At 36.1% G+C, this 27,308-nt stretch overlaps 1 protein-coding gene across 1 annotated transcript in view; it reads right to left on the reverse strand.

Annotated features, from left to right (window-relative positions):
* LOC150088099 (DNA repair protein RAD50.L-like) overlaps nt 1-27,308 on the reverse strand; it is a 553,006-nt gene that overhangs the window by 452,763 nt on the left and 72,935 nt on the right. Inside the window, exon 3 of the mRNA XM_090370570.1 lies at nt 3,305-3,403. Coding sequence (XP_090226696.1) covers nt 3,305-3,403 — 99 coding nt within the window. The remainder of the gene's footprint in view (nt 1-3,304; nt 3,404-27,308) is intronic.

Raw genomic sequence — 27,308 nt, forward strand, 5'->3', positions numbered from 1 at the left:
TCCAAATTTGTAGGAAAAAAATTCTTGACAATGCCATTCAGAAAAAAATTAGATAATTTCTTACTAAAAAGCAGTGTTCATGTCACTGGCATAAAAAGAGTACATCATTCAAATTACTGCACTATCTAATACATGATATGTAAATAGTTTTTTGTTCATTTAATTATGTCATCATTTATTTTCTTAATTGTATCTCATTATTGAAAGAGTCATGAATTTTGCTACAATTTGAAAAAATCAAAAATTAGCAATATGATACAAGGAAGCAAAACTACTACACAGTACAGTGCCAGAAGAAGAAGATGAGAGAGAGAGAGAGAAAAAAAATCATTTGCCCATTTCTTATAATAATTTGTCCAAACCACCTTCTTTCAGTTTATTCAAAGAATTCATTTCCACAATACATGAAATTTTATTCCAACAATCAATTATCAATCTTAATGCATATTTCTGTACATCTATTCTGAAACCATCCTTCTTAAATTTCTGTCCCCCCCTTGTGTGTATCATCTGAGAAAGAGTAAATATACATTTACTTTACTGATCATTTTAAAGCTTTACACTTTCAATTAGATCATCATGCAGATGCCCAGTTTCCACAGACTGCAATTTACAGAACCTCAGCCTATTTTGGTAAGAATATCCTTTTGCCCTCACCTATTTTGCTTTTCTCTGACTATTTTCCAGCAATCTGTCCTTCCTAAAACAAGGTTTGCAAACCTATAATGCTGCATTCCAGCTGCAGATTACCCAATGCCTTATACAATGGAATAATCAACTCTTTATCACTGCTGGAAGAAGTTCTTGTATTTCATTGACAGAACATCATGTTGAACTGAACAATTACCCCTAAGTTTTTTCCGTTCTCCAATACATTGAGTGTAGCAGCACCTAATTGGTATGTTATTCCAGGATTACTGTTATCAAAATGAAGTACTTTGCATTTATCAACATTACACCTCAATTTCCATTTTTCAGTACCACTGGAACTCAATGACAGTAAGAGTTCCAACATTAACTGCTTTGGTAGCCCACTCTTCATGCTGGTCCATGAAGAGCAATGGCCATTTATAGCTACTACGTCTCCTACCGCCAACCATTCCTTTATCCATAATAATACCTTGTTCTCTAATGCCACACTGCTCCAATTTATACAATGTTCATTCACATGGTAAACTATTAAAATGACTCAGCCTTTATAAAAAAAAAGTAGGCATGCAATGTCGAATTATTCTTTGCATCCACTTCTTTAGTAATGACTCCACAGTGGCTAATAATATTGGTGAGGCATGATCTGTTTAAAAAAAAAATCAAACCACAATTCCCTTATGGCTCCACTCCTGTCATGATGATCTTACACTGCATCTTCATGTGTGAACACACATGAAAAATATTTATTGTTTTTCAGCAACCTATACAAGAATATCAATAATAATAACATTCATATCCCTTTTCTTTAGACTCTCAACTAAAGACATGTTACAATTGGTCTTAGAATGTCTAACCTCTTGAGTAACCCAATTACAGACTAGTTTGTACTTAATGCATAACTATGTCCCCTAAAAATTTATAATCTCTTATGCATTTTTCTTCTCTGTCACTAAGCTCATCAGTTTATCTGACATCCAGTCTGGTCTAAATCTTGAACAGTATCTCTCATTGTTATAAAATGCTTTGTAGCCTTTATGTTTGCTTTTCTGAATGCTTCTCCTTTGATATTTACATTTTTTAACATCAGTCAGTTCCACTGAAAATAGTTTAAAAAATGCTTGGGTCTATTATAATCACCTACATAAAAACAAAATCCATTCCCTTCCCTTTGTAATAACTAGTGTCAAGAGTAATCTTGACACCAGTTATTTCTTGGAATAAATCTCACATTGATATGCTATGATCATTGACACAAGGTTCCTTTATTTGAAGATTCTTAATACATGATGAATAACTGATTATAACCAGAGCATGAATATTGCTTTTATTTGTTGCCTCTCTAATATGTTGCTGAAGAAGCAGTTATCTAACAAATTTAGAAACGTTCTCCTACCGAGTGAGCTGCCAATTGTCTGTATAGCTGTTCATTATACCCATCACTGTCATATGGCACATAACATATTCCTACTTGCTTTTTTGTTTTCTCGTTATGTCAGGCAAGAATGGCTCAATATTACACTGGCAACTTGTGTCTACTGGTTGTATTGTTTCAGAATCTATGTGCTTCTTAACCAAGAGTACAACTCCTCTTTTCCTCCTGTCATATATGTCCTTTCCATAATCGATTATATGCTAATTATTCAATAATGAAATCGACAGCAAGGAAATTGAAGAATAAAAAAAATGATAGGGGAGAGGTTTGATCTGATGTTATCAAAACTAAGATAATTGCTGTTACCACTGAGGCAATGGTCTCTCTCCCTCTCTTAATTTGTTCCCTTCCTCAATTTTCTTGTTGTCAATTTATTAATTGAATGTTTTGAACATAATCAATTATGAAAATGCCATAATTGATTATTTTGATTATGTCCATCACTACATCAGAGTAAATGCAATAATCTTGCTCTTCAATTCCCCTCCCCCTACTTGGATGCTTCTGCCAAGAAATGGCTCTATAACAGGTGATCCTTGAGAACTATGCATTAGTCAATGGTTGACTGAAATCCTGCAACTCTTTTTGCAGGGGAAGTTTCTTTTCTCTCCCCTCCCCTGAACTTGGAATCCTCCTCTATTTTTCTTTCTTTTATTTTCTCTGTTTCCTTTAAATGTTGGGCTGCTGGTGACAGTTCAACACAGAAAGTACAAGGTAGATGGCCTGCCTCATGGCAAGGACAAAAACTAGCCATCTGCTCTCTGGAGCAAGGTGTGGTGGCCAACTGATAAGTGGGCAGGTATGTTCGTGTCAGATGGCACCTGGGATTTCTCCCATCTCCCCCTGATAAGTGGGCAGTCATACAAAACAATAAAATGCTAAACACAGTACCTACATGTATAACTTGTTATGCAGAGATGCTAACATCATAAAGATACAATAGCAGATTGTAAGGGAATCCTTAGATACCACCTGGACACACATTCACCCACACACACAACTGTACTTTCTTTTCTTATGCTAATTTTGCTTCCATCATTTATCTAGGGTATAGAAACATTCTTTCAGTAAGAACACTATTTTAGTAAATATCTAAAATCCTAATGTGGTACTACTTTAAATCCTAATGGGTGCTACTGGGGAGAGTAGAAATCAGAAAATATTCAATTTCTATTAAACTCATTAAAAAAACAAACAAACCAACAATTCAAAATTACTTACAATGAATTCTTTTCATCCTCTTTGCTCTTCTTTTCTTTCATAACAATATCAGCTTCTGTTCGAATTTTCTGTTCCTTTTGTAAACAAGCCAATTCTTCACTGCAGAGTAAAGTGTATATTTATTTTCATCAAGATAGTTTAGTAATGGCCATAAGGTAATGTATAAAATGACTGTTGTAACAAGCAAACAAACAATTACATGACAATGATATCATAAAATATCTGCTTTAATTCAACTTTTCAAAATACCATGCATTTTAGAAATTAATATGAGTAACTATAAGAAAACAAATAAGTATTTGAGGTTTGCATAACATTGTTCTATAGCAACCTTTAGCCTAAAAAAAAAAATAAAACAAATTAATAAATTATTAGTACTGTACAACATCAAAATCTAGTTGCACTCACACCAGAATTAGCCAAAATCTAGACATTTTTAAAATGATTTATTTTTTTTTATATATATTATAAAATTTTATATTTATATTTTATTTATATTTTCATTCCAAGTTGGTACAAAACGTGTTTTTTTTTTTTCTTTTTTTTTTTTTTTCTTTTCTGAGTAATGCAAGAGGATAACAAATGGGCTTTCTGAATATGACGATGCTGTGTAACAAAAAAAAAAGTTTGTTTATATAATTGACTCTCCCTATAAAGATCACCACAGGGAGATTTTCAGACTGTTCTTTATAAAGAACTGTTCGTTACAAAGAGCATTGCTATTGTTTTCCTTTTTCTTAGTCTAGAATACCAAAACAACATTTATTTTTGCAAACTAAATATATTATATTGTATAAAAAACAATAAACAAACAAAAGAAGCAAATTTTTAATGAGCATATTGAACAGCTTTATTATTGCATATATAATATATATAGACATAGAGTACAGCTTTATTGTAGTGTACAGATTGTGCAGCGTGTTATTTCTTAAAAAAAACCCAAAATTGTAGATTGACAGTTGAGTTTGCTGACAACTGTCAACAAAGTTACCAATATTGTAAATGTTTTTAAGAATTTCAGAAGCATTTTCCTGATTCATTAAGTATAGAGTCTTTAAAGCTTGGTGTGTTTGTGTGCTTCAGTTCCCTTGACATGAGCATAATTTTGTCAAAAGTAGCATAATTTGTAGAGATGCACTACTGTCAAACCTACTAATGCCAATTTATAAAATAAATTTTGAAATTTACTTAAATCTTCTAGTGGGTCTGGATTTAAATTGGCAACTTGAAAACCTGCATGTGCTTCACTTGTAACATGAGTCACAAACGATTTAGCATTATTAGTGCATCTAATGTATTGTGCTTAAAATCAATTTTAGAATCAATGCATTTTTGCAGTAATTTTCATCAATACAAAATTTTAAGGATATTTATTATGTCTTGATCCATAGGCTACATTACAGAAGTTGTGTTCGGCATTATGAGAGCTTCTTTGGACTCACGGGAGGTACCCATAGACTGGAGATGTGCAAATTTAACCCCAATTCACAAAGGAGGATCAAAGGCTGACACAAGTAATTATAGACCTGTTAGTTTAACTTCAGTTCCAGGAAAATTAATGGAGGCACTGGTTAAAGAAGCACTGCAGGATCATCTGGACAAGAATTCAGTTATAGCTCAGACACAGCATGGTTTTGTTAAGGGCAGGTCTTGTCTGACCAATTTGATTGGATACTATGATGTAGTCACAAAAGAACTGGATGCAGGGAATAACTTTGATATTATATATTTGGATCTTAGAAAGGCTTTTGATACTGTTGCACATGGAAGACTGCTGCACAAATTGGAGCAGTGTGGCATTAGAGGCAAATTGCTGCTATGGATAAAGGGATGGTTGAGTGGCAGAAGACAGAGAGTGGTAATCAATGGACACTGCTCAACGTGGACTAATGTTATTAGTGGAGTTCCTCAGGGTTCAGTGTTGGGTCCATTGTTGTTTTCTGTATTTATAAATGATACTGATGATGGTATATCAAGCTTAATGTCCAAGTTTGCAGACGATACAAAGGTTGGCAGGGTTGTTAAGGACACTACTGATGCTATGCTGATGTAACTGGATCTGGAAAGGTTGAGCAGATGGGCTGAGAGGTGGCAAATGAAGTTTAACATTGACAAATGTAAAGTACTACATACGGGAAACAGTAACCCTAGATCAATGTATCAACTCTGTGGTACTACGCTGACAGTGGTAGAGAATGAAAAGGACCTGGGGGTAATTGTGCAGGCAGAGATGAAGTTCTCTGAGCAGTGCAGACAAGCTGCAAGAGTAGCTCATGGTGTCTTGTCAATGATATACAGGAATTTTTCTAGCAGGGATAGGGATGTGATTATTCCCTTGTATAAGGCATTGGTCTTGTATAAGACCTTGAGTACTGTATACAGGTCTGGAGGCCTCATTTCAAGAAGAGTGTAGAGCTGCTGGAACGAGTACAGAGAAGGGCAACAAGATTAGTGAATGGAACAAAGGGTTGCTCTTACGAAGAAAGGCTTAAGTTTTGCAAATTACAGAGTCTGGAGACTAGGCATCGGCGAGGTGATCTGATAGAGGTGTATAAGGCTTTGAATGGCTTGAGCATGCTCAATGTTGATGGGATTCTTCCTCTTGCTCAGAATAATCACCTGAGAGGGCATAAATTCAAATTGAGGAAGGACGGATGTCGGATAGATGTGCGGAAATTTGCCTTTAGCCAGCGGGCAGTTGGTTGGTGGAATAGACTTCCATCACTTGTTGTTGAAGTTGATAGCCTAAACAAATTTAAGGCTCAGCTGGACAGGTATTTCGAACGAACGGAGGGATGAAATGGGAGTAGTGATTGTGTTTTTTTTTTTGGCTGATGCTGAATAAGCTTGCTTTCTTGCATCATATACCTCTACTAATGCTAATGCTAATTAAAAAATTAAATTAATAGCTTTTAGTGAAAGTAAGTTTGGGCGAGCATGGCAGTTATTTGTAAAAAAAACTGCTACTTTCGATTTTGCAACAAAAATGTTTTTGAATAAAAAACTCAAAAATTTCCTGTTATCCATGACTTTTTATTTTCTTTATATTGCACAGGAAGATTATCTTTATTTTTTTTGAAAACATTGAACATTTTCTGATTTACCAATAACTAATAATGCCAACTTTTCAATGCCTACTAAATGTCTGCCCCTACTAAAAATGTTATTCGTAGCTTACTCATTTTACTACTCTAACAATTGTCATTTTGTAGCTTGAACACTAAAGTCTTATAATGTAGTTCTCCCCAAAATAAAGCAAATTCATCAGCATTAAAAATATTTAAGGCAGTAATCTTTAAGTAAACATGGTAATACTAAATTATACCATTCTTTTGTGTCAGCTTGCTAAACAGCACCAGTTTCTCCCTGAATGACTTTGAAACTTTGCCATGCCTGCATTTAAATTTTGTAAACTAGCTATCAGTTGGTCTTAAAATCACTTTCACTGTAACCTAATGATTTTGCAAAATTTTGAGCTTTAATTGAATTAAGGGGCTATCAAGTGGAAAATTTTGACTGCAAATTTCTTTAAACAATTTTAAAAGTGCTTGATCAAAATCTTCAAAGTCAAGATTACAGATTTTTCCAATTTATCTGCATTTGGAAGATTTTCTTTCTCCAAAATGATGCCAATTTTCTTTGTATTACAGTTTTTGAAATTTGACAAATTTTTACAGACAAATTAGCATCTTCTTCATGCTGCATTATCATATTCAATTTAACTGACAAATCAGAAGAACAATTTCTTTTGAGACATTTTCGATTTTTGAATACACAAAAAATTCATACCAAGTAATGCTTATTTGTCACAGTATGTATCTTTGTAAAGTTAAGGTATTCAGTATGTTTCTCACAGATAAATTACCATAAAGGCTGTTCCTTATATGGAGAGTAACTTAACACATATATGATATATATATATATGTACGTATGTACTGCATCTGTGTTCCTTGCAGCGAATGGAGAGAGAGAGAGAGAGTTATTACACTGAAACTTGCAATTGGATAAGTTGTAGGATTCCTTAGGGTACCAATTTTATTGACTTAATAAATAGCAGCAATAGCTTAATTTCCAGTACTTACCTTAATATAATCTGCAATTGGGCTTAGAGTGAATAAGGTGGAATAGACTAAAAATTGGATTTAATGTGGATGAACTTAAATTTTTGAAACGGAGTTAAAATATGCTCAAAGAAATAGAAGTGCATGTCTTCATCCTTGGTTGTCATGAATTAAAGTTAAAAAGAATTGGGACTGTGAGAGTATAACTAAGGGACCAATAGCCGTAACGATGGGCTTTCGTTATTAAAGTCTTCAGTTGGTAATAGTGAAGAAAGAGAGAGTGCGTGTATTTTAAAAGAACTCTAAGTTCCCGTGCAAATGCAAAAAGTTTCCGTGATGCTCTTTGATGTACATGAGAATCTCAGGTGCGTGAGATTCCAGACCGGTTATTTACCCCCTTACAAAATTTTCTAAATTTAAAGTTAGCATTAGCATTAGTAGAGGTATATGATGCAAAAAAGCAAGCTTATGCAGCATCAGCCAAAAAAAAAAAAAAAAACCCCTTCCACTTCACCCCTCCATTCATTCGAAATACCTGTCCAGCTGAGTCTTAAATTTATTTAGGCTATCAACTTCCACAACAAGGGATGGAAGTCTGTTCCACCAACCAACTACCCGCTGGCTAAAGGCAAATTTCCGCACATCTATCCTACATCTGTCTTTCCTCAATTTGAATTTATGCCCTCTCAGGTGATTATTCTGAGCAAGAGGCAATATCCCATTAGCATTGAGCATGCTCAAACCATTCAAAGCTTTATACACCTCTATCAGATCACCTCGCCGGTGCCTAGTCTCCAGACTCTGTAATTTGCAAAACTTAAGCCTTTCTTCGTAAGAGCAACCCTTCGTTCCGTTCACTAACCTTGATGCCCTTCTCTGTACTCGTTCCAGCAGCTCTACACTCTTCTTGAAATGAGGCCTCCAGACCTGTATACAGTACTCAAGGTGCGGCCTGACCATTGCCTTATATAAGGGAATAATCACCTTCCTATTCCTGCTAGAAAAATTCCTATATATCATTGATAAGACACCATGAGCAACTCTTGCAGGCCATCTGCACTGCACAGAGAACTACATATCTGCCTGCACAATTATCCCCAGGTCCTTTTCATCCTCTACCACTGGGGTTGCTGTTTCCCATATGTAGTACTTTACATTTGTCAATGTTAAACTTCATTTGCCACCACTCAGCCCATCTGCTCAACCTTTCCAGATCCTATTGAAGCAGCATAGCATCAGTAGTGTCCTTACAACCCTGCCAACCTTTGTATCATCTGCAAACTTGGACATTAAGCTTGAAATAACATCATCAATATCATTTATAAATACAGAAAACAATAATGAACCCAACACTGAACCCTGAGGGACTCCACTAATAACGTTAGTCCACGATGAGCAGTGTCCATTAATTACCACTCCGTCTTCTGCCATTCAACCATCCCTTTATCCATAGCAACAAATTATCACCAATGCCACATTGCTCCAATTTGTGCAGCAGTCTTACATGTGCAACAGTATCAAAAGCCTTTCTAAGATCCAAATATATAATTTCAAAGTTATTCCCTGCATCCAATTCTTTTGTGACTACATCATAGTATCCAATCAAATTGGTCAGGCAAGACCTTCCTTTAACAAAACAATGCTGTGTTCGAGCTATAACTGAACTCTTGTCAAGATGATCCTGCAGTGCTTCCATTAATTTTCCTGGAACAGAAGTTAAACTCACAGGTCTATAATTACTTGTGTCAGCCTTTGATCCTCCTTTGTGAATTGGGGTTACATTTGCACATCTCCAATCTGTGGGTACCTCCCCTGAGTCCAAGGACGCTCTCATAATTATGGCTAACGGATTGCTTACTTCCTTTGCTGCCTCCTTTAATATAACTGGATAGATCCCATCCACCCCAGGTGCATTTTTTGTATTTATCTTCAAAAATTTCTCCTCCAATTTACTCTCCATTATTACAAGATCATCTAGCTCACTGCCAGTGTTTACTTTATCTATGGCATTCCCCTTCCTGAATAAGTCCTCATGTGTGAATGTAGATGCAAAATATTGATTTAGTTAGTTACCTGAGCAGGATCATGAACAGTTGAACCATCGAGATCAAGTGGACAAATCTGATTCATTCCCTTCCTTCTAGAGTTTACATAAGTAAAGAATTCCTTGCTGTTCTTCTTTGCATCCCTTGCCAAAGATTTCTCGTAATCTCCCTTCGCCTGCCTACCCTCCTTTGCAACTTGGTTACAGATCAACTTATTCTATCATAGGCTTTTGTGTCACGTGTTAATTTATATGTATCCCATACATTTTTCTTCTCTGCCATATGTCTCATTAGTTCATCTGACATCCATTTAGGCCTGAACCTTGAAGAATATTTCTTAGTTGGTATGTAAAGCCAACTAAGAAATATTTTTGAATTATCTTCAAAAATTTCTCCTCCAATTTACTCTCCATTAATACAAGATCATCTAGATCAACTTAGCTTCCAAGATAAGTTCTTTGAATGCTTCCCATTTTGAGTTTGCTGTTGGTAACATCATCAGTTGGTCCCACTGTATAGAATTTAAATACTGTCTCAGACCATCGTAGTCGCCTTTATGAAAGCAATAACCCTTCCCTTTAACCCTGATGGTAGTTACCTCTTTGAGTAAATCCCACTTCAGCACACTGTGATCACTGCCACTTAGTGGTTCCTGTATCTGCAGACTCTTAATGCATGAAGAATCACTACTGATCATCAAATCAAGAGTATTGCTCCCTCTAGTTGCCTCCCGATCATGCTGATTTAGAAAACAATCATCCAATAAATCCACAAAAGCCTTGCTAGTGTGTGAGTGACCAACTCACAAATTCCAGTCACTATCTGGGAAATTAAAATCCCCCATTATAAGACTCTCTGATTTACTGGCCCACTATTTCCCTGTACAGTTTCTTATTATACTCATCAGAGTCATTAGGCCTATAGCACACTCCTACTCTCAATTTTGATCTCCCAATGCTTATGCCACACCAAACTGACTCGACACTGCACTGTCCAGCGATGTCGACTGGCTTCACTTCCTTCATATCATAACCCCCTCCTCCCTTCTTATCCTGTCTATCCTTTCTGTAGATGTTGTACTCCCCAAATTCCAGTTCTGCATTACTTATATCTGTGTGACACCACATCTCTGGTATCCCAACAATATCCGCCTTTGATGCTTTCAGCAATACCTCAAATTCATCAAATTTATTTACCAAACTCCTGGCATTGGTGTACACGCAAGTATACATGCACCTGTTCTTTTTCTTAGCTACCCTAACACAACCCATGTATTTACTTGTACCCCAATGACTTCCAGCAGTCTCTGAAATATCCTGCAACTTATTTTCCAAGCTGCTGCTCATTTCAATAGAAGCAGTGCAAGAATCACTTTCACCTCTGCCAGTGGCTACTGTTATCCTTGTATTCCCCCCAGTCTAGCAGTTTTCCGCCCCACCTAACACTGCCTCGATAGCATCAGCAAACATTCTTGCACCCTTTCTATTTAAGTATATCCCAACCCTGTAAAAGCAGTCTCTCCTGTTAACAAGTACAGACCAGGCTGAAAAAAATTCTACCCATTTAGCCTTGCACAATCTTTCCAGTGCCAAATTGATCGCCAGGGCTCTCATCATATACTCCCTCCTATTGTGTATGGGCAGAATTGCAGACACTTTCAAATTCAACCCTAATTCACGGCTTTTTTTCAACAGTGACCTGTAGTTGTTAAGTAATTCCGCCGATGTCCTACTCTTAATATCATTAGTGCCAACGTGTACAACTATATCACCTTTTGTGCCCTTAAAAGATGATATCTGCTCTACAACATCATCAACCTTTGCCCCTGGCAGTCATACCCTGGTCCTGTTCCACCTATCCTTTTTACAAAGCATGTTTCCCATTTCCCTGACAATAGAGTCACCAAGAACTACTAGTTCCTTCGGGACCAGCACATTCTGCCTTGGGGGTTGCCGCTGTGTTGCGTGATGCCGAAGTGCAAGCTCTGGCGTTGGTGTGGGCAGCTGAGAGCTTCATGGGCCCTCACTTTTAATCCTTCGAGGGCATCCACCCTGTCCTTCAAGCTCTCACATAGGCCCATAACAACGATGAGTCGTCGCCTGATTTCCTTTCATCGCGCACATACAAAGACATCCCCCATGGCAGTATCATGTCCCGTACTTGACTGCCGCACAAATATCAAGCAAATAGTGCATTTTAAAAGGCTGTGATTCAGAGGGCAACTGCCCTCCTCAGTTCTCCCCTGAGCCACAGCACTCCCATTAGCTTGAGCCTTTTGCTTTGCTGCTCTGGTCTGAGTCATTAATTCGATTTAATTTCAATAAAATTTCAATTTCAGTACAAAATTAAAACCCTAAACTTGTATCCCAACACAGTTATAATGTATATTTATGTTTCAGTATCGAGCGTTATCTACGAAATCCCTTTATATAACTTCCGTATCAAGTTAAGTATTAATTATTTATTTTTGCTAATTATTTATGTTACGTAATCTAAGTAGTTATATGTATATAGTTAAAAGTACAATTTAATTGACAATGAAGTTCAACAAGATTAATAGATGTACTGATTAATTAAGTTAATAATACCAGTTAATAATACCATCCAATTATTTGAGAAAATAAACCCGATTACCATTTCCAACACAGATAATTTAGCATCTTTCGATATAGTATCCCTATACCCAATGTACATCTATCAACCGCTTTACAGGCTTTACGCGATTTCTTAACCAATGACAGCACCCTAATTAATCGAACCTCCCTCTCGATCAATAGCATATTGGAACTTACTTCATTTCTCTTAGGTACTAGACATTTCCGTTTCAACAACCAAATATATCAACAAACATTCGGTTTACCTATGGGATTGGGGATCTCAGCACCCACTCCCCTGTCCAAAATATACTTAGCCTCTATAGAAAACCAAGTTTTACAACCTTATATCGAAGCACTACTTCAAAATACGGCTCTACAAAAACATCAAATACACGAGCCTACTTTTATCATAATAGCTTCAGAACTGGACAAGCAAACACAGAACTGACTTTACATGTACAATCCCATAACCACACACCTACAGAGTTAAAATTATATATGTGCTATGCTGATGACATCCTTATAATTGGCAATAAATCTATAATCAATGACCTTTTTACTAAGTTTAATTCCTTTCACGATAGATTAAAGTACACTCTTGAATTGGAGGAAAACAGACAATTAAATTTTCTAAACCTTACCATATATAAAGCTGATACTCAATTCAGAACTAGAATTTTCAGAAAAAACACCCACACCGGAAAATACTTACACTATGAGTCACACCACCATTTTAGCACAAAAAAAAGCTGTTCTATACAATCAAATATATAATGCCATCAAATACAGTTCAACACAAAACGACTTATCTAACGAACTTCAATATCTTACAGAAAAATTTATATCCAGGAAATACCCCTTACAGTTTATTAAAAAAACTATTTCCAACGTTCAAAATATTAATAATTCATCTAAACATAACACACACAACAATTTACGCGTAGTTCTTCCGTATCACAGTAACCTGGTTAGACAGTTTCGTTGAATATTTGCAAATACCGACATTACACTCATATTTTCAACATACAATAAACTAGGTTCCATGTTTAATTCTTATAAAGAAACTTATAAATACCAAATCTGTGATTTGAACAATATAGTATATTTAATAAAATGCCAGCAAAAATGTAATGCATGCTATATTGAAACACTACTTAAAAATACGGCTCTACAAAAACATTAAATACACGAGGTTACTATCATCATAATAGCTTCAGATCTGGACAAGCAAACACAGAACTGACTTTACATGTACAATCCCATAACCACACACCTCTAGTAGATTCAGCAACCCCATTATTAAATTACAATCTAGTTTCAGAATTTATCAGTATAAAGCCCTTATCATAGAATGGTTTTGGCATCAATCTAAATTAAACCTATTAAATGCAAAATTACCCTACAACCTCTCCCCGGTCTGGAATCTCATGCACCTGAGATTCCCACGTGCATCAAAGAGCATCACGGGAACTTAGAGTTCTCTTAAAATACATGCGCTCTCTCTTTCTTCACTATTACCAACTGAAGACATTAATAACGAAAGCCTATCGTTACGGCTATTGGTCACTTAGTTATACTCTCACAGTCCCAATTCTTTTCAACTTTAATTCACGACAACCAAGGATGAAGACGTGCACTTCTATTTCCTTGAGCATATTTTAACTCCATTTCAAAAATTTAAGTTCATCCACATTAAATCCAATTTTCAGTCTATTCCACCTTATTCACTCTAAGTCCAATTGCAGATTATATTAAGGTAAATACTGGAAATTAAGCTATTGCTACTATTTATTAAGTTAATACTGAAACATATATGTTTTGGCTGGGAGTATGCAAAATCTTTCCTTATCAATATTTTGGTGGCAATTAAAGATTTTATGTTTTCATAACTTTATATGCATTACATAAGTGCATACCAATACTGCAATATATGTTCCCCCCCCCCCCCTGCAATCTGCTAAAGCTACAAAATAAAAGGAAAGTTATCTCTAGACTTATTCTGCTATATTATGGATATTATATAGGTTCAAAGAAGGTGAAATATAATACTGTTGGTGTCATCAAATTTGCAGTGCATATGAAGTATTCTGGAATACCTATGGATGATCGCATCAAGCCAACAGCACCTCATTCCTAGTTCATTCATTTGCATTGTTACTACATAGTTGAACTTTTTTTTAGACAAACTGAAGTTTGTACATCAGCATCATTATTGTAACAACTGATATTGTGAAATCCTTCACGACTTGCCCTTCTCATACTTCAAATAAGTAATGCTTCCACATTAGAAAAGAATACTGTTACAAAACTATTTAGCTTCAAAACATAGGTAAATCCACGTGATATAAGAGGTGACAACCCAGTTGTGACAACCCTTATTTACACAATATGAGAGATGCCAAAAGGTGCGTTTCTTAGACAAATATTTTAGGGCAAAAAGCTTCAAACTATGTTACAGTTTGAGGCTTTCTGCCCTAAAATATTATTTGTAAATAACATAAAATATCACTAACAACAGATTTTTTTAAAAGTTAATATGAAACTGCATTTTGACACATGCTAGTTTTAAACTCAAGGGACATATAACAATCTGAGTTGCCTACATGGCCATAGGCTACATACCCCGAGTTAGATGTTGCCCTATATTCTATCATATTGTTTATTAGCGGTAAAAATCTAATTGTATGGTTTGTTTGGCATTGCCCCAAATATCAATTCAAACATCATACTGAAGAACAGCTATTTTTCACAGGCACAGTCCCAATTTCACTTATGAAAATCATATATTTATAAGTGGGTTACAGAAATCATTGTGTTTTACCAAAATTCCTCTTTCAACAACTTGGGAACACAATTTAATTATAAGGCCTGTGTGTTCCAGGCCTTGTAATTTAATTATAAGGCCTGGAACACAGAGTTTAGATTAATGAATCACTGTTAGTTAGGGCTAAAAACCATTGTGAAAGAAATTTTGATAAGCAAACTTTTGATGGTGCAGGATAAAAAGTCTACTGAATTAGCTTTTTGAAAAGAAAAAAAAAAAAAAAAAAAAAAAAAAAAAGAAATAATGCTGCTTTGCTTGCCATAATCTACAATTTCATAGCTACAGGACCAAAAATTGTATCTAACAAATGTAGGAGCTACCATAATATAAAGTATTTGCCAGATCATAATTTCACACATCACATTGCAAATCAGAATAAAAAATTTGACGATCCCACTACAAGTGCTTATGCAAACCATACTTAAAAACTACCGGAAAAGAGCAAAGGCTAATTTCAAAAGAATCAATGGGACATCTCAACATGTGCTGGCCACTTATCTGGATGAATTTGTGATGTGGGATATGGAAAGACATCAGACTTAGCAGTTAGTAATCTTATTCATCATGTAAGTGAAAAAAAATTCCTGTTTTCATTCATTTTGCAGAATTTCAAATTTGTTTCTCATCACTGCTACGTTGTTATTTTTTAAAAAAATTTGTCCCTATGTATTTGTTAAAAAAAAAAAAAGAATAAAACCTTGGTTCTATTTTTAAATCTGTCAATTTCATATTTAAATTTAGCATTCAATTTTAAAAACTAGAGCTTTCCTAGGATAATGTACACATGTAACCACTCAGAAACAGGGGATGATAAGTTTCACTACAGTATGTACAATATATTCAGGAATAACACTATATCTTCAAACAGGCCTATGTGGCTGGGAATTTCCATACTATAATAATTAATGATAAACACCAGCCAAGAAATTGAACTGAAAATTTACTATAAATGAAATAATATACAGTGAAATGTGATGAAAATAAAAACACTGATTAAATTATAGTTGCAATATAATTTAAAATATAGTTAAAAGCAATAAAATTATCTAAAATAAACTGGGTTAAAAGCGATAAAACAATGGCACTGATGGGGGAACCCATGGCACAGCCATGGGTTCCCCCATCAGTGCCATTGTGGCCAATTTGGCAATGGAGGAACTGGAAACTAGGGTTTTTCATCAGTTGAATTTCCCCGTGCGCAAGTGGAGGAGATATGTGGACGATACCTTCACTATTTTAAAAAAGTGAAAGGAAGATGAGGTGCTCAATTTACTCAACAGCTTTTCCACATTTATACAATTTACCTTGGAGATGGAAGAAGCTGGGTCCCTCCCGTTTCTGGATGTCTTGGTGAGCAGAGATGGATCTAGATTAAAAACAACGATCTATAGAAAGCCTATGTGCCGTGGCCAATTTGTTCATTATAGCTCAGCACAGGCTTGTCATCATAAGAACAGTGTAGCCAGGGCATTGTTGAATAGGGTGGGGACCCACTGTAGTACCCCTGAAGAAAAGGAAATAGAAATTTGCAAAGTCACGGCAGACCTCAGGAAATGTGGATACCCCCAGAGGGTCTTGGACAAATATATTCATAGGGCTGAGTCCAATCGTAGGGAGTCGCCTGCCCCTGTGGCTACTGCATACATTCCTTACTATCCGGGCCTTTCAGAACGTATTGTACGGGCATTGCGGGAGTGCCAGATTCGCTGTGTGCAACTTCCAGGTCGGAGGTTGCACACAGTGATATCCCAAGTTAAAGATACCATAGCCCAGGACCATACTAGCAATGTGGTCTACGAGATTAAGTGCCCGGATTGTGAGGAGTGTTATGTGGGGGAAACGGGACGACGTTTAAAGGACCGTCTGAGGGAACACATGACCGCTATCAAGACTGCTAACTATGCGAGGTCTGCTGTGGCAGAGCATTTCTGGGAAAAGCAGCATCGGATCTCCCCTGAAGACGCGGTCATTACTGACCGCACCCATGGATTTTGGAAATGCAAGTGGCTCGAGAGCTTGCGAATCGGTTCATCCAATCACAATACTATTAATAGGGACAGGGGGGATCCGTTTACACCCCGTTTGAGGCAGTTGTCCTCAGAAAGGATGACCGTTTCTGTTTAACACGTTCCCGAGCCACTTCCGTTTCTGATACGCACATGGAGAATGTAGATCATGTGTCTGATGATCACGTGCATGAGTGCCATGGACCTGTTACTTAAGGATGTGTCTTAGCACTAGTAGTATGCTGTTGAAGAAGGAGACGGCAGTTCTCCGAAAGCTCCAGGTTTTATTGTTTTATCGCTTTTCACCCAGTTTATTTTAGATAATTTTATTGCTTTTAACTATATTTTAAATTATATTGTAACTATAATTTAATCAGTGTTTTTATTTTCATCACATTTCACTGTATATTATTTCATTTTATAGTAAATTTTCAGTTCAATTTCTTGGCTGGTGTTTATCATTAATTATTATAGTATAACACTATAGTATGTACAATATATTCACTATAGTATGTATGTACAATATATTCAGGAATAACAGAAAAGACATAAGGAGTGGTGGGGTCATACTTCTTATCAAAAGCAGCCTGAGCATGACAAACGCTTTCCCAGATTCAGAAGTAATGCATGTAGTACAGAATTTGTGGTGTTAGTTAGAAGCAAATGTAATGGCAATAATGGGATTAATCTACAGACTGAAGATTGTAAAGATTATGATGAAAGCCTCTGTATGCAAATGGAATGGGCAAGAAAATCGAAGGGTAACCCACCACGGTGAACAAAATTTTTAAATCAACTAGATGACCCTTATTTGTATCAGCATGACAGGGAAAGTATTAAGAGAAAGGATATTCTAGACCTGATCAACATCTATGAATCAGATGACATCACAGGGCTGACAATACAGGAATCATTAGCAGGGCATGATCACAGAATTCTAAGGTGAATGATGAGGAGAAAGGCAGCAATTGTTAAAGGCAAATAATGCATTAATTTTAGGAAAGGATATTATGATATAGATGAAGGTGTGAAGACCTAATGTCCAAGTTTGCAGATGTTACAAAGGATGGCAGGGTTGTTAATTACACTAAAGACAGTATGCTATTGCAACAGGATCTAGAAAAGTTAGGCAGATGGGCTGAAAATTGGCAACTGAAGTTTAGCATTGACAAAAGCAAAGTACTGCATATGGCTAGCAATAACCCAAGAGAAACGTACCAACTGTGTGGTACTACATTCAGGGAGGTGGAGAATGAAAAAGACCTGGGGTAATTGTGCAATGAGATATGAAGTTAGTTCTCTTTGCAGTGCAGACGAGCTGCCATAGCAGGTCATGGAGTTTTGCCAATGATATATAGCAATTTTGCTAGCAGAGACAAGAAGGTGATTATCCCTTTGTATAAGGCAATGGTCAGGCCACACCTTGAGTACTGCATACAGGTCTGGAGGCCTCATTTTAGGAGAATGTAGAGTTGCTAGAACGAGTACAGAGAAGGACAACAAGGTTGGTGAGAGGTACAGATGGGTGTGCTTATGAAAAAAAGGCTTATGTTCTGCAAGCTGAAGCATCTGGAGACTAGGCACCTGCGAGGTGATCTGATTGAGGTGCAGCATCAGCCAAAAAAAAATAAAGTAAAATAAATAAATAAAAAATAACCACTCCCACTTCATCCCTTTGTTAGTTCGAAACACCTGTCCAGCTGAGCCTTAAACTTATTTAGACTATCAACTTCCACGACAAGGGATGGAAGTCTGTTCCACCTACCAACTACCCGCTGGCTAAAGGCAAATTTCCGCACATCTATCCTACATCTGTCTTTCCTCAATTTGAATTTATGCCCTCTCGGGTGATTATTCTGAGCAAGAGGAAGAATCCCATCAGCATTGAGCATGCTCAAACCATTCAAGGCTTTGTACACCTCTATCAGATCACCTCGCTGGTGCCTAGTCTCTAGACACTGTAATTTGCAAAACTTAAGCCTTTCTTCGTAAGAGCACCCCTTTGTTCCATTCACTAATCTTGTTGCCCTTCTCTGTACTCATTCCAGCAAAATCATTGGCTAAGAGAGCAAAGAGTGGGAACAAGGAGTTTTTGATGTCGGTGAGCAGAATCTTAGATAAGCCAGCTGATGTTCCAGATGAAGTAAACGAACATTTTGTATCAATATTTATAGAAGACCCTTCATTGTGGAGAAACTGTGCAAGTGAAAGCATGAAATTAGGAGTATTGAAATTTCAGAAGATTATTAGAAAAACTTGAGCTTAAAAGTGAGTAAGTCTCCTGGAGTTGATAGCATATACCTAACTTTGAAGTAGGAGGCAGCAAGAATGCATTGAACCATTAAGGTTAATATGAGGGCATCAATGGACTCTGGAGAGATTCCCTTGAGACCAGAGAAGTGCCAACATATCACTGATATATAAAGATGGTTTTAAGAGTGAAGTAGGTAACTGCCAACTGATTGTTTGGACTTCAGCAGTAGGGAAAATCACAGCGGTAATGATCAAGAGTTCAATACAGGATAATTCAGACAGAAATGGAATTCTGAATGAAATACAACATGGTTTTGTTAAGGGAAATCATGTTTAATCATGCAGTAATGGCACCATAAATTGTTATAAACATGGAAGCATCCCACCTGACAGATGTAAACTTTCTTTTTAATTTTTGGAAAAAAGTTCAAAGAGATTTTTTTTTTTTTTTTTAATTCTACTTGGGATATATTTTCCTAATGGACTGCAAATACTTACTGTATGTATTTTTAAATTTTTAATAAAAAAATTATTAATTTTGTTGGAAATTAAAAAATATTCTAGAGGCGTAAAATATAAAGATTAAACTGATTACCTCTTAAACTTTTCAGTTTAAAAAACCGTTAACGTGCAAAATTGAAAACATATGCATATATTTTAGCTTAATACATATATAAATAGTTTTAAAAAATATGTATGTATTAGATGCTATACACTTCCATTTTCAATTTTTTTTTAAATTTATTCTGCATTTGGCATGTTATGAACTCTCTATCCTGAGTGATTATCACTTCCTGTGTTCACACATTTATTATTCAGAAAAAATAACAAACCTTTCAAAAATGTAGTTTATGATGGTTAGAACCATTATTAATTCTTAGATCAGGTGAGAGAGCTTTATACAGGTAGTTCTCGACTTTACGAGTTAATTCGTTCCTAGCATGCGCTCATAAAGCGAAAACTCGTAAAGCAAGAATTTATTTCCCATAGACAATGTTAAAAATATAGAGGTTACATTCTCAACAATGAAATTAGTCAGATAATTAGTTTGTTTAAACAATGATTGATTTATCCAAAAAAATGAAAATATAGCCTTTAAAATCAAGCAAATTATAATAATAGGGAAATTATTTATGATTTACAAATGTTAAAGAATGTTTATTCTTCATCATCATCTTCGACTAAATGCACACTCGTTGATCACTCATTATTGGCTCAGCTCGTTGGTTTGTTGCACAAATGTTTCAAGAGGCATTTGTTTCCAAGATAATCTCTCTTTTCTTTATAAATTTCAATAGCATGCATAAGCATTTTTTAATGGAATGCACAAATTGCAACAAACACGATTTGTGCAGAGTAATAAGTTTACAAAGCTTAAAAAAAAAAAAAAAAAAAAAAAAAAGGAATGAAGAGAAGATTCTGAAAATTTATTATTCTTTTTTTTTATACGATTGAAGATTTCAGTAAAGGGCAAACACATTTCACCATAATAATGTAAAATCCCACACAATTCCAGCTGTCGGTATTTTCACAAATGCAATAACATCAAGTTTACTACCTGTTTATAATTGCTTGCAGTAACAGAAAAGTCCACTAAACCGCAAAGTGCAAATTGTTTTATGGCCATGACTTCCAGAAATGTGCTTTAGAAAAATATCACAAAGGCATTCAAAATTGGTTCTTATAACAGAACATATGATAACGATGAAAGTGTAGTGCATTTAACGATTTGAATTGGTAACTAATACAATTTACACTATAAAAACAGCCTTTTAGGGAGTTATATAGCAAAAATTTGAACTTCCAAGGTCGTGCAATGAATTATCAAAAAACAATGTGTTATTGGGTTCACATTACGATAATTTTGCAATACAATGGTAATGGATTAATATCATAAAGCGGGGTAACACTGTATTGTATAGCTACACGTGTGGTTTGAAATGCGATATTTATGAATGTTTCACATTTATTTTCTGCAATTAATGTTCACATTTTCAATTTTGTTGATACTTGATACTTTGAAGGAAAAAAAACTCGTAAACCCAGGAACTCGTAAAGCGAGAATTGCCTGTACTTTAACTAGAAATAAACACACAATTCTAAGCTTTGCAGCTTAGAATTTCACTGGTTTTTGACATTTTCCTTCTTCTCCTGTATTATTTTTTCTATATTTTTTCTATACTTTATTTTACTATTTTCAAAATTTTTCAGCTACATTTCCTGTCTGGTTGGTGTCATCAATAATATTTATCGTAGTTTGGGGAAATTCAAAGGTCAACTGGACAGACACACCTCTGTGAGGAGAGAGTCAAATAGGTAGTTTTTTTTTTTTTTTTTTTTTTAACCAGTGCAGAAAAAGCTAGAGCTTCCTTGCATCATATGGCTAATACTAATATTAATTTAAAAATAAAAGTGAGATGGAAAAATATAAAAGCTAGTGCTGAACAATATGCAACCATTTGAATATTTTATGTTATTAATAAACAAAATGGTATACAAAGATATTCTTAATTTTTCTATATTTTATTCCTTCAATTATTTCTATTTGTCAAATATTTATTTAGAAAATTTATGTCTACTAAAGAAATGCAAGTGAAAAATTACAGTACACTAAATTTTACTACAAATTTTTTTTTTCATATATTCGTGCCAATTTGATTGGAATGAACAACTAAACTTTGGTAAATTTTACTTTATCACAAATTTTTCAACTTCTCAGAATCTTTTACCATGACCTGATTTGATAAAACTAGTATTTTTTTAAAGACATCTTCCAGTGTGCAAAGGCACGTGACAATTAGAATCACCAGCCAGTCACCAGTACATAGTAGATCGCGACATGTTCCAGTGGCAGTAAGCTCCATATTGTATCAGATATTGCCATAAAAATAAATGTCATTTATTAAATAAGCATGCCAGGCCTATAAAATTACATAAAAAAAAAAAAAAAATTTTTATAGCACCATTCAATTTCATTATAAAAATATTTGCCTATAGTTGGTTTCTGCAGTCTTTTCAGATTCAACAAGCTATTTCCAAGTCACAAGCCCCAATTCAGACTCTGAATTTACCCGAGATGTATTTTTAAAAATCCATACTAAAATGCACATAAAACCTCACATTGTTGGTTGGGGAATGGTAACAGCTTTAAAAAACACCATATCACAAGTAATCCAATATTAGATTAACGAGGACATACTGTACTTGGAACAGAGATAACAGATAATAGCATCTATTGGAAGATTTCAAGACAATTTGTATGTAAAGCACACATTATTGGATACAACCTTGAAATATGTATAAATATGTACAAAGAAAGGGTTAAAAATTGATATCAGATTTTCACTTCAAGCAGCCTTTTAAAAATGTGTATGCACTCAAAAGTATATGTGACTGCATTAGACTAATGTCTGAGGCATTTTCAACTCATGGTAACATCCAAAAGTGGACTTTCAGGCACTTCATTGAAAGACTTCTCTTATACCCTGAATTTCATCAGTGGTGCAGGGACAACCCAAACTCTTCTCCTTGCATTTATAGCATTTACTTTCAAACTGCCTTACCAACTGTAAATCGACTTACATGTCACTGTGGCAGGTCCTTTCTGTAGTTTATAAAAGTACATTAGACACTAATCATTGAATTTGTCTTTGTAAACTGGATGACACAAAATGCTATTTATAGAGCGGATATCATCTCAGCGGACTCAGTTGTAGAGCGGATATCATCTTTTAAGGGCACAAAAGGTGATATAGTTGTACACGTTGGCACTAATGACATTAAGAGTAGGAGACCGGCGGAATTACTTGACAAGTACAGGTCACTGATGAAAAAAAGCCGTGAATTAGGGTTGAAATTGAAAGTGTCTGCAATTCTGCCCAGACACGATAGGAGGGAGTATATGATGAGAGCCCTGTCAATCAATTCGGCCCTGGAAAGATTGTGCAGGGCTCAAGGGGTAGAATTTTTTTCAGCCTGGTCTGTACTTGTTAACAGGAGAGACTGCTTCTACAGGGATGGGATACACTTAAATAGAAAGGGTGCAAGAATGTTTGCTGATGCTATCGAGGCAATGTTAGGTGGGTCGGAAAACTGCTAGATTGGGGGGATACAAGGACTAATAGATTAACAGTAGCCACTGGCAGAGGTGAAAGTGATTCTTGCACTGCTTCTATTGGAATGAGCCGCAGCCTGGAAAATAAGATGCAGGATATTTCAGAGACTGCTGGGAATCATTGGGGTACAAGTAAACACATGGGTTGTGTTAGGGTAGCTAAGAAAAAGAACAGGTGCATGTATACTTGTGTGTACACCAATGCTAGGAGTTTAGTAAATAAATTTGATGAATTTGAGGTATTGCTCAAAACATCAAAGGCAGATATTGTGGGGATTTCAGAGACGTGGTGTCACACAGATATAAGAAATGCAGAACTGGAATTTGGGGAGTACAATGTCTACAGAAAGGATAGACAGGATAGGAAGGGAGGAGGGGTTATGCTATTAGTTAAAAAACACATAAAATCCAAGGAAGTGAAGCCAGTCGACATCGCTGGACAGTGCAGTGTCGAGTCAGTTTGGTGTGACATAAGCATTGGGAGATCAAAATTGAGAGTAGGAGTGTGCTATAGGCCTAATGACTCTGATGAGTATAATAAGAAACTGTTCGGAGAAATAGAGTGGGCCAGTAAATCAGAGAGTCTTATAATGGGGGATTTTAATTTCCCAGATATTGACTGGAATTTGGGGGCTGGTCACTCACACAGTAGCAAGGCTTTTGTGGATTTATTGGATGATTGTTTTCTATATCAGCATGTTCGGGAGGCAACTAGAGGGAGTAATACTCTTGATTTGATTATCAGTAGTGATTCTTCATGCATTAAGAATCTGCAGATAAATGAACCACTTGGTGGCAGTGATCACAGTGTGCTGAAGTGGGAGTTACTCAAAGAGGTAACTACCATTAGGGGTAAAGGGAAGGGGTATTGCTTTCGTAAAGGCGACTACAATGGACTGAGACAGTATTTAAATTCTATACAGTGGGATCAACTGATGATATTGCCAACAGCAAATTCAAAATGGGAAGCATTCAAAGAACTTATCGTGGAAGCTACTAGGCTTTACATACCAACTAAGAAATATTGTTCAAGGTTTAGGCCTAAATGGTTGTCAGATGAACTAATGAGGCATATGGCAGAGAAGAAAAATGCATGGGATACATACAAATTAACACGTGACACGGACGCCTATGATAGATACAAGTTGATCTGTAACCAAGTTACAAAGGAGGTTAGGCAGGCGAAGGCAGATTACGAGAGATCCTTGGCAAGGGATGCGAAGAAAAACAGCAAAGAGTTCTTTACTTATGTAAACTCTAGAAGGAAGGGGATGAATCAGATTGGTCCACTTGAGATCGATGGGTCAACTGTTGATGACCCTACTCGGGTAGCTAACAAACTAAATGAATATTTTGCATCGACATTCACACATGAGGAGTTATTCAGCGAGGGGAATGCCAGAGGTGTATTCAACTCTAGCAGTAAGCTAGAGAATCTTGTAATAACTGAGAGCAAAGTGGAGGAGAAATTGTTGAAGATAAACACAAGAAAGGCACCTGGGGTGGATGGGATCTATCCAGTTATATTAAAGGAGGCAGCAAAGGAGGTAAGCAAACCCTTAGCCATAATTATGAGAGCTTCCTTGGACTCAGGGGAGGTACCCATTGACTGGAGATGTGCAAATGTGACCCCAATTCACAAAGGGGGATCAAAGGCTGACACAAGTAATTATAGACCTGTGAGTTTAACTTCTGTTCCCGGAAAATTAATGGAGGCACTGGTGAAAGAAGCACTGCAGGATCATCTAGACAAGACTTCAGTTATAGCTAGGACACAGCATGGTTTTGTTAAGGGGAAGTCTTGCCTGACCAATTTGATTGGATACTATGATGCAGTCACAAAAGAACTGGATGCAGGGAATAACTTTGATATTATATACTTGGATCTTAGAAAGGCTTTTGATACTGTTGCACATGGAAGACTGCTGCACAAATTGGAGCAGTGTGGCATTGGAGGCAAGTTGCTGCTATGGATAAAGGGGTGGTTGAGGGGGAGAAGACAGAGAGTGGTAATCAATGGACACTGCTCATCGTGGACTAATGTTATTAGTGGAGTCCCTCAGGGTTCAGTATTGGGGCCTTTATTGTTTTCTGTATTTATAAATGATATTGATGATGGTATATCAGGCTTAATGTCCAAGTTTGCAGACGATACGAAGGTTGGCAGGGTTGTCAAGGACACTACTGACACTATGCTGCTGCAACAGGATTTGGAAAGGTTGAGCAGATGGGCTGAGAGGTGGCAAATGAAGTTTAACATTGACAAATGTAAAGTACTACATATGGGAAACAGCAACCCCAGAGCAACGTATCAACTCTGTGGTACTACACTGACAGTGGTAGAGAATGAAAGGGACCTGGGGGTGGTGGTGCAGGCAGATATGAAGTTCTCTGAGCAGTGCAGACGAGCTGCAAGAGTAGCTCATGGTGTATTGTCAATGATATATAGGAATTTTTCTAGCAGGGATAAGGAGGTGATTATTCCCTTGTATAAGGCAATGGTCAGGCCACACCTAGAGTACTGTATACAGGCCTGGAGGCCTCATTTCAGGAAGGATGTAGAGCTGCTGGAACGAGTACAGAGAAGGGCAACTAGATTGGTGAATGGGACAAAGGGGTTCTCTTACGAAGAAAGGCTTAAGTTTTGCAAATTACAGTGTCTGGAAACTAGGCACCAGCGGGGTGATCTGATAGAGGTGTACAAAGCCTTGAATGGTTTGAGCATGCTCAATGCTGATGGGATTCTTCCTCTAGCTCAGAAAAATCACCTGAGAGGGCATAAATTCAAATTGAGGAAAGACAGATGTAGGATAGATGTGCGGAAATTTGCCTTTAGCCAGCGGGTGGTTGGTGGGTGGAACAGACTTCCATCCCTTGTCGTGGAAGTTGATAGCCTAAATAAGTTTAAGGCTCAGCTGGACAGGTATTTTGAACGAACAGAGGGGTGAAGTGGAAGTGGGTTTTTTTTTTTTTTTTTTTTTTTGGCTGATGCTGCATAAGCTTGCTTTCTTGCATCAAATGCCTCTACTAATGCTAATGCTAATGAGACATATGGCAGAGAAGGTCCTTTCTGTAGTTTATAAAAGTACATTAGACACTAATCATTGAATTTGTCTTTGTAAACTGGATGACACAAAATGCTATTTATAATGTTATTTAACATGATGTTCTTACTGGTGGACAATGTGAAAATTTTATTCTCAGAGAGAATTTAAAAAAGAAAAACAGTAGAACTTTGATTGTCCATCAGGGTACGGAACCGAGACCATGATGGATAATAGAATATATACATTAAAAAATTATACACACAATAGACCAGGTCATCTAACTTGTTTATTTTATTACTTAATACATAACCTAATGAAATTTAATTAAACTTTAATTATTATATACATGAAACATTGTTTTTATGTCATTAAAGAAATTTAAAAGAAAACAATATTACATAATTAAATTTCTTTTCTAAAAAAGTCAGTCAATTTCTTTTGTTTCATTACCCCTCAAGCCTTTTGGGATGCAAAGTTATGAATTTTACATAAAAGTAATACTTGCATAGCATCTGCTTCTTCTTGTACCTCATACTTGCATAGCATCTGCTTCTTCTTGTACCTCATACTTGCATAGCATCTGCTTCTTCTTGTACCTCATACTTGCATAGCATCTACTGCTTCTTGTACATCAAACCACTCAATGCACTTTGACAACATAGTTTCAGCTTCACAGTGGCTAATTGTGTTTGTTGTTCCATTAGCAGCAGCATTTTCTTCTTCAGTTTCAGAATCATTTGAAATTGTCATCACTCTTTTGCACAATTTCATTGTCATCTAAAATTTCGCATTCAACCACAACTTATTCCAGCTTCTTTGTATTGTTTAAACTGGAGCAACCATCTAGGCATCATCAGCGACATTGAAAATTGCATCTTTTATAGTGTAGCTTTTCCAAAACTCTATCATCTAATTTATTTTCTGCCAAAACAAGTTTTCGAATGAACATTTTGCAATAACATTTCATACTCTCAATCATGCCTTGGTCCATCGGTTAATTGAGAGATGTTGTGTTTGCTGGCAGAAAGTGGCATGATATTTTGCCATCATCACTTTT

Source organism: Mastigoproctus giganteus, chromosome 3 (genome assembly GCF_048544385.1).
Source record: "Mastigoproctus giganteus isolate SK-2022 chromosome 3, ASM4854438v1, whole genome shotgun sequence".
NCBI classification, from domain to species: domain Eukaryota; kingdom Metazoa; phylum Arthropoda; class Arachnida; order Uropygi; family Thelyphonidae; genus Mastigoproctus; species Mastigoproctus giganteus.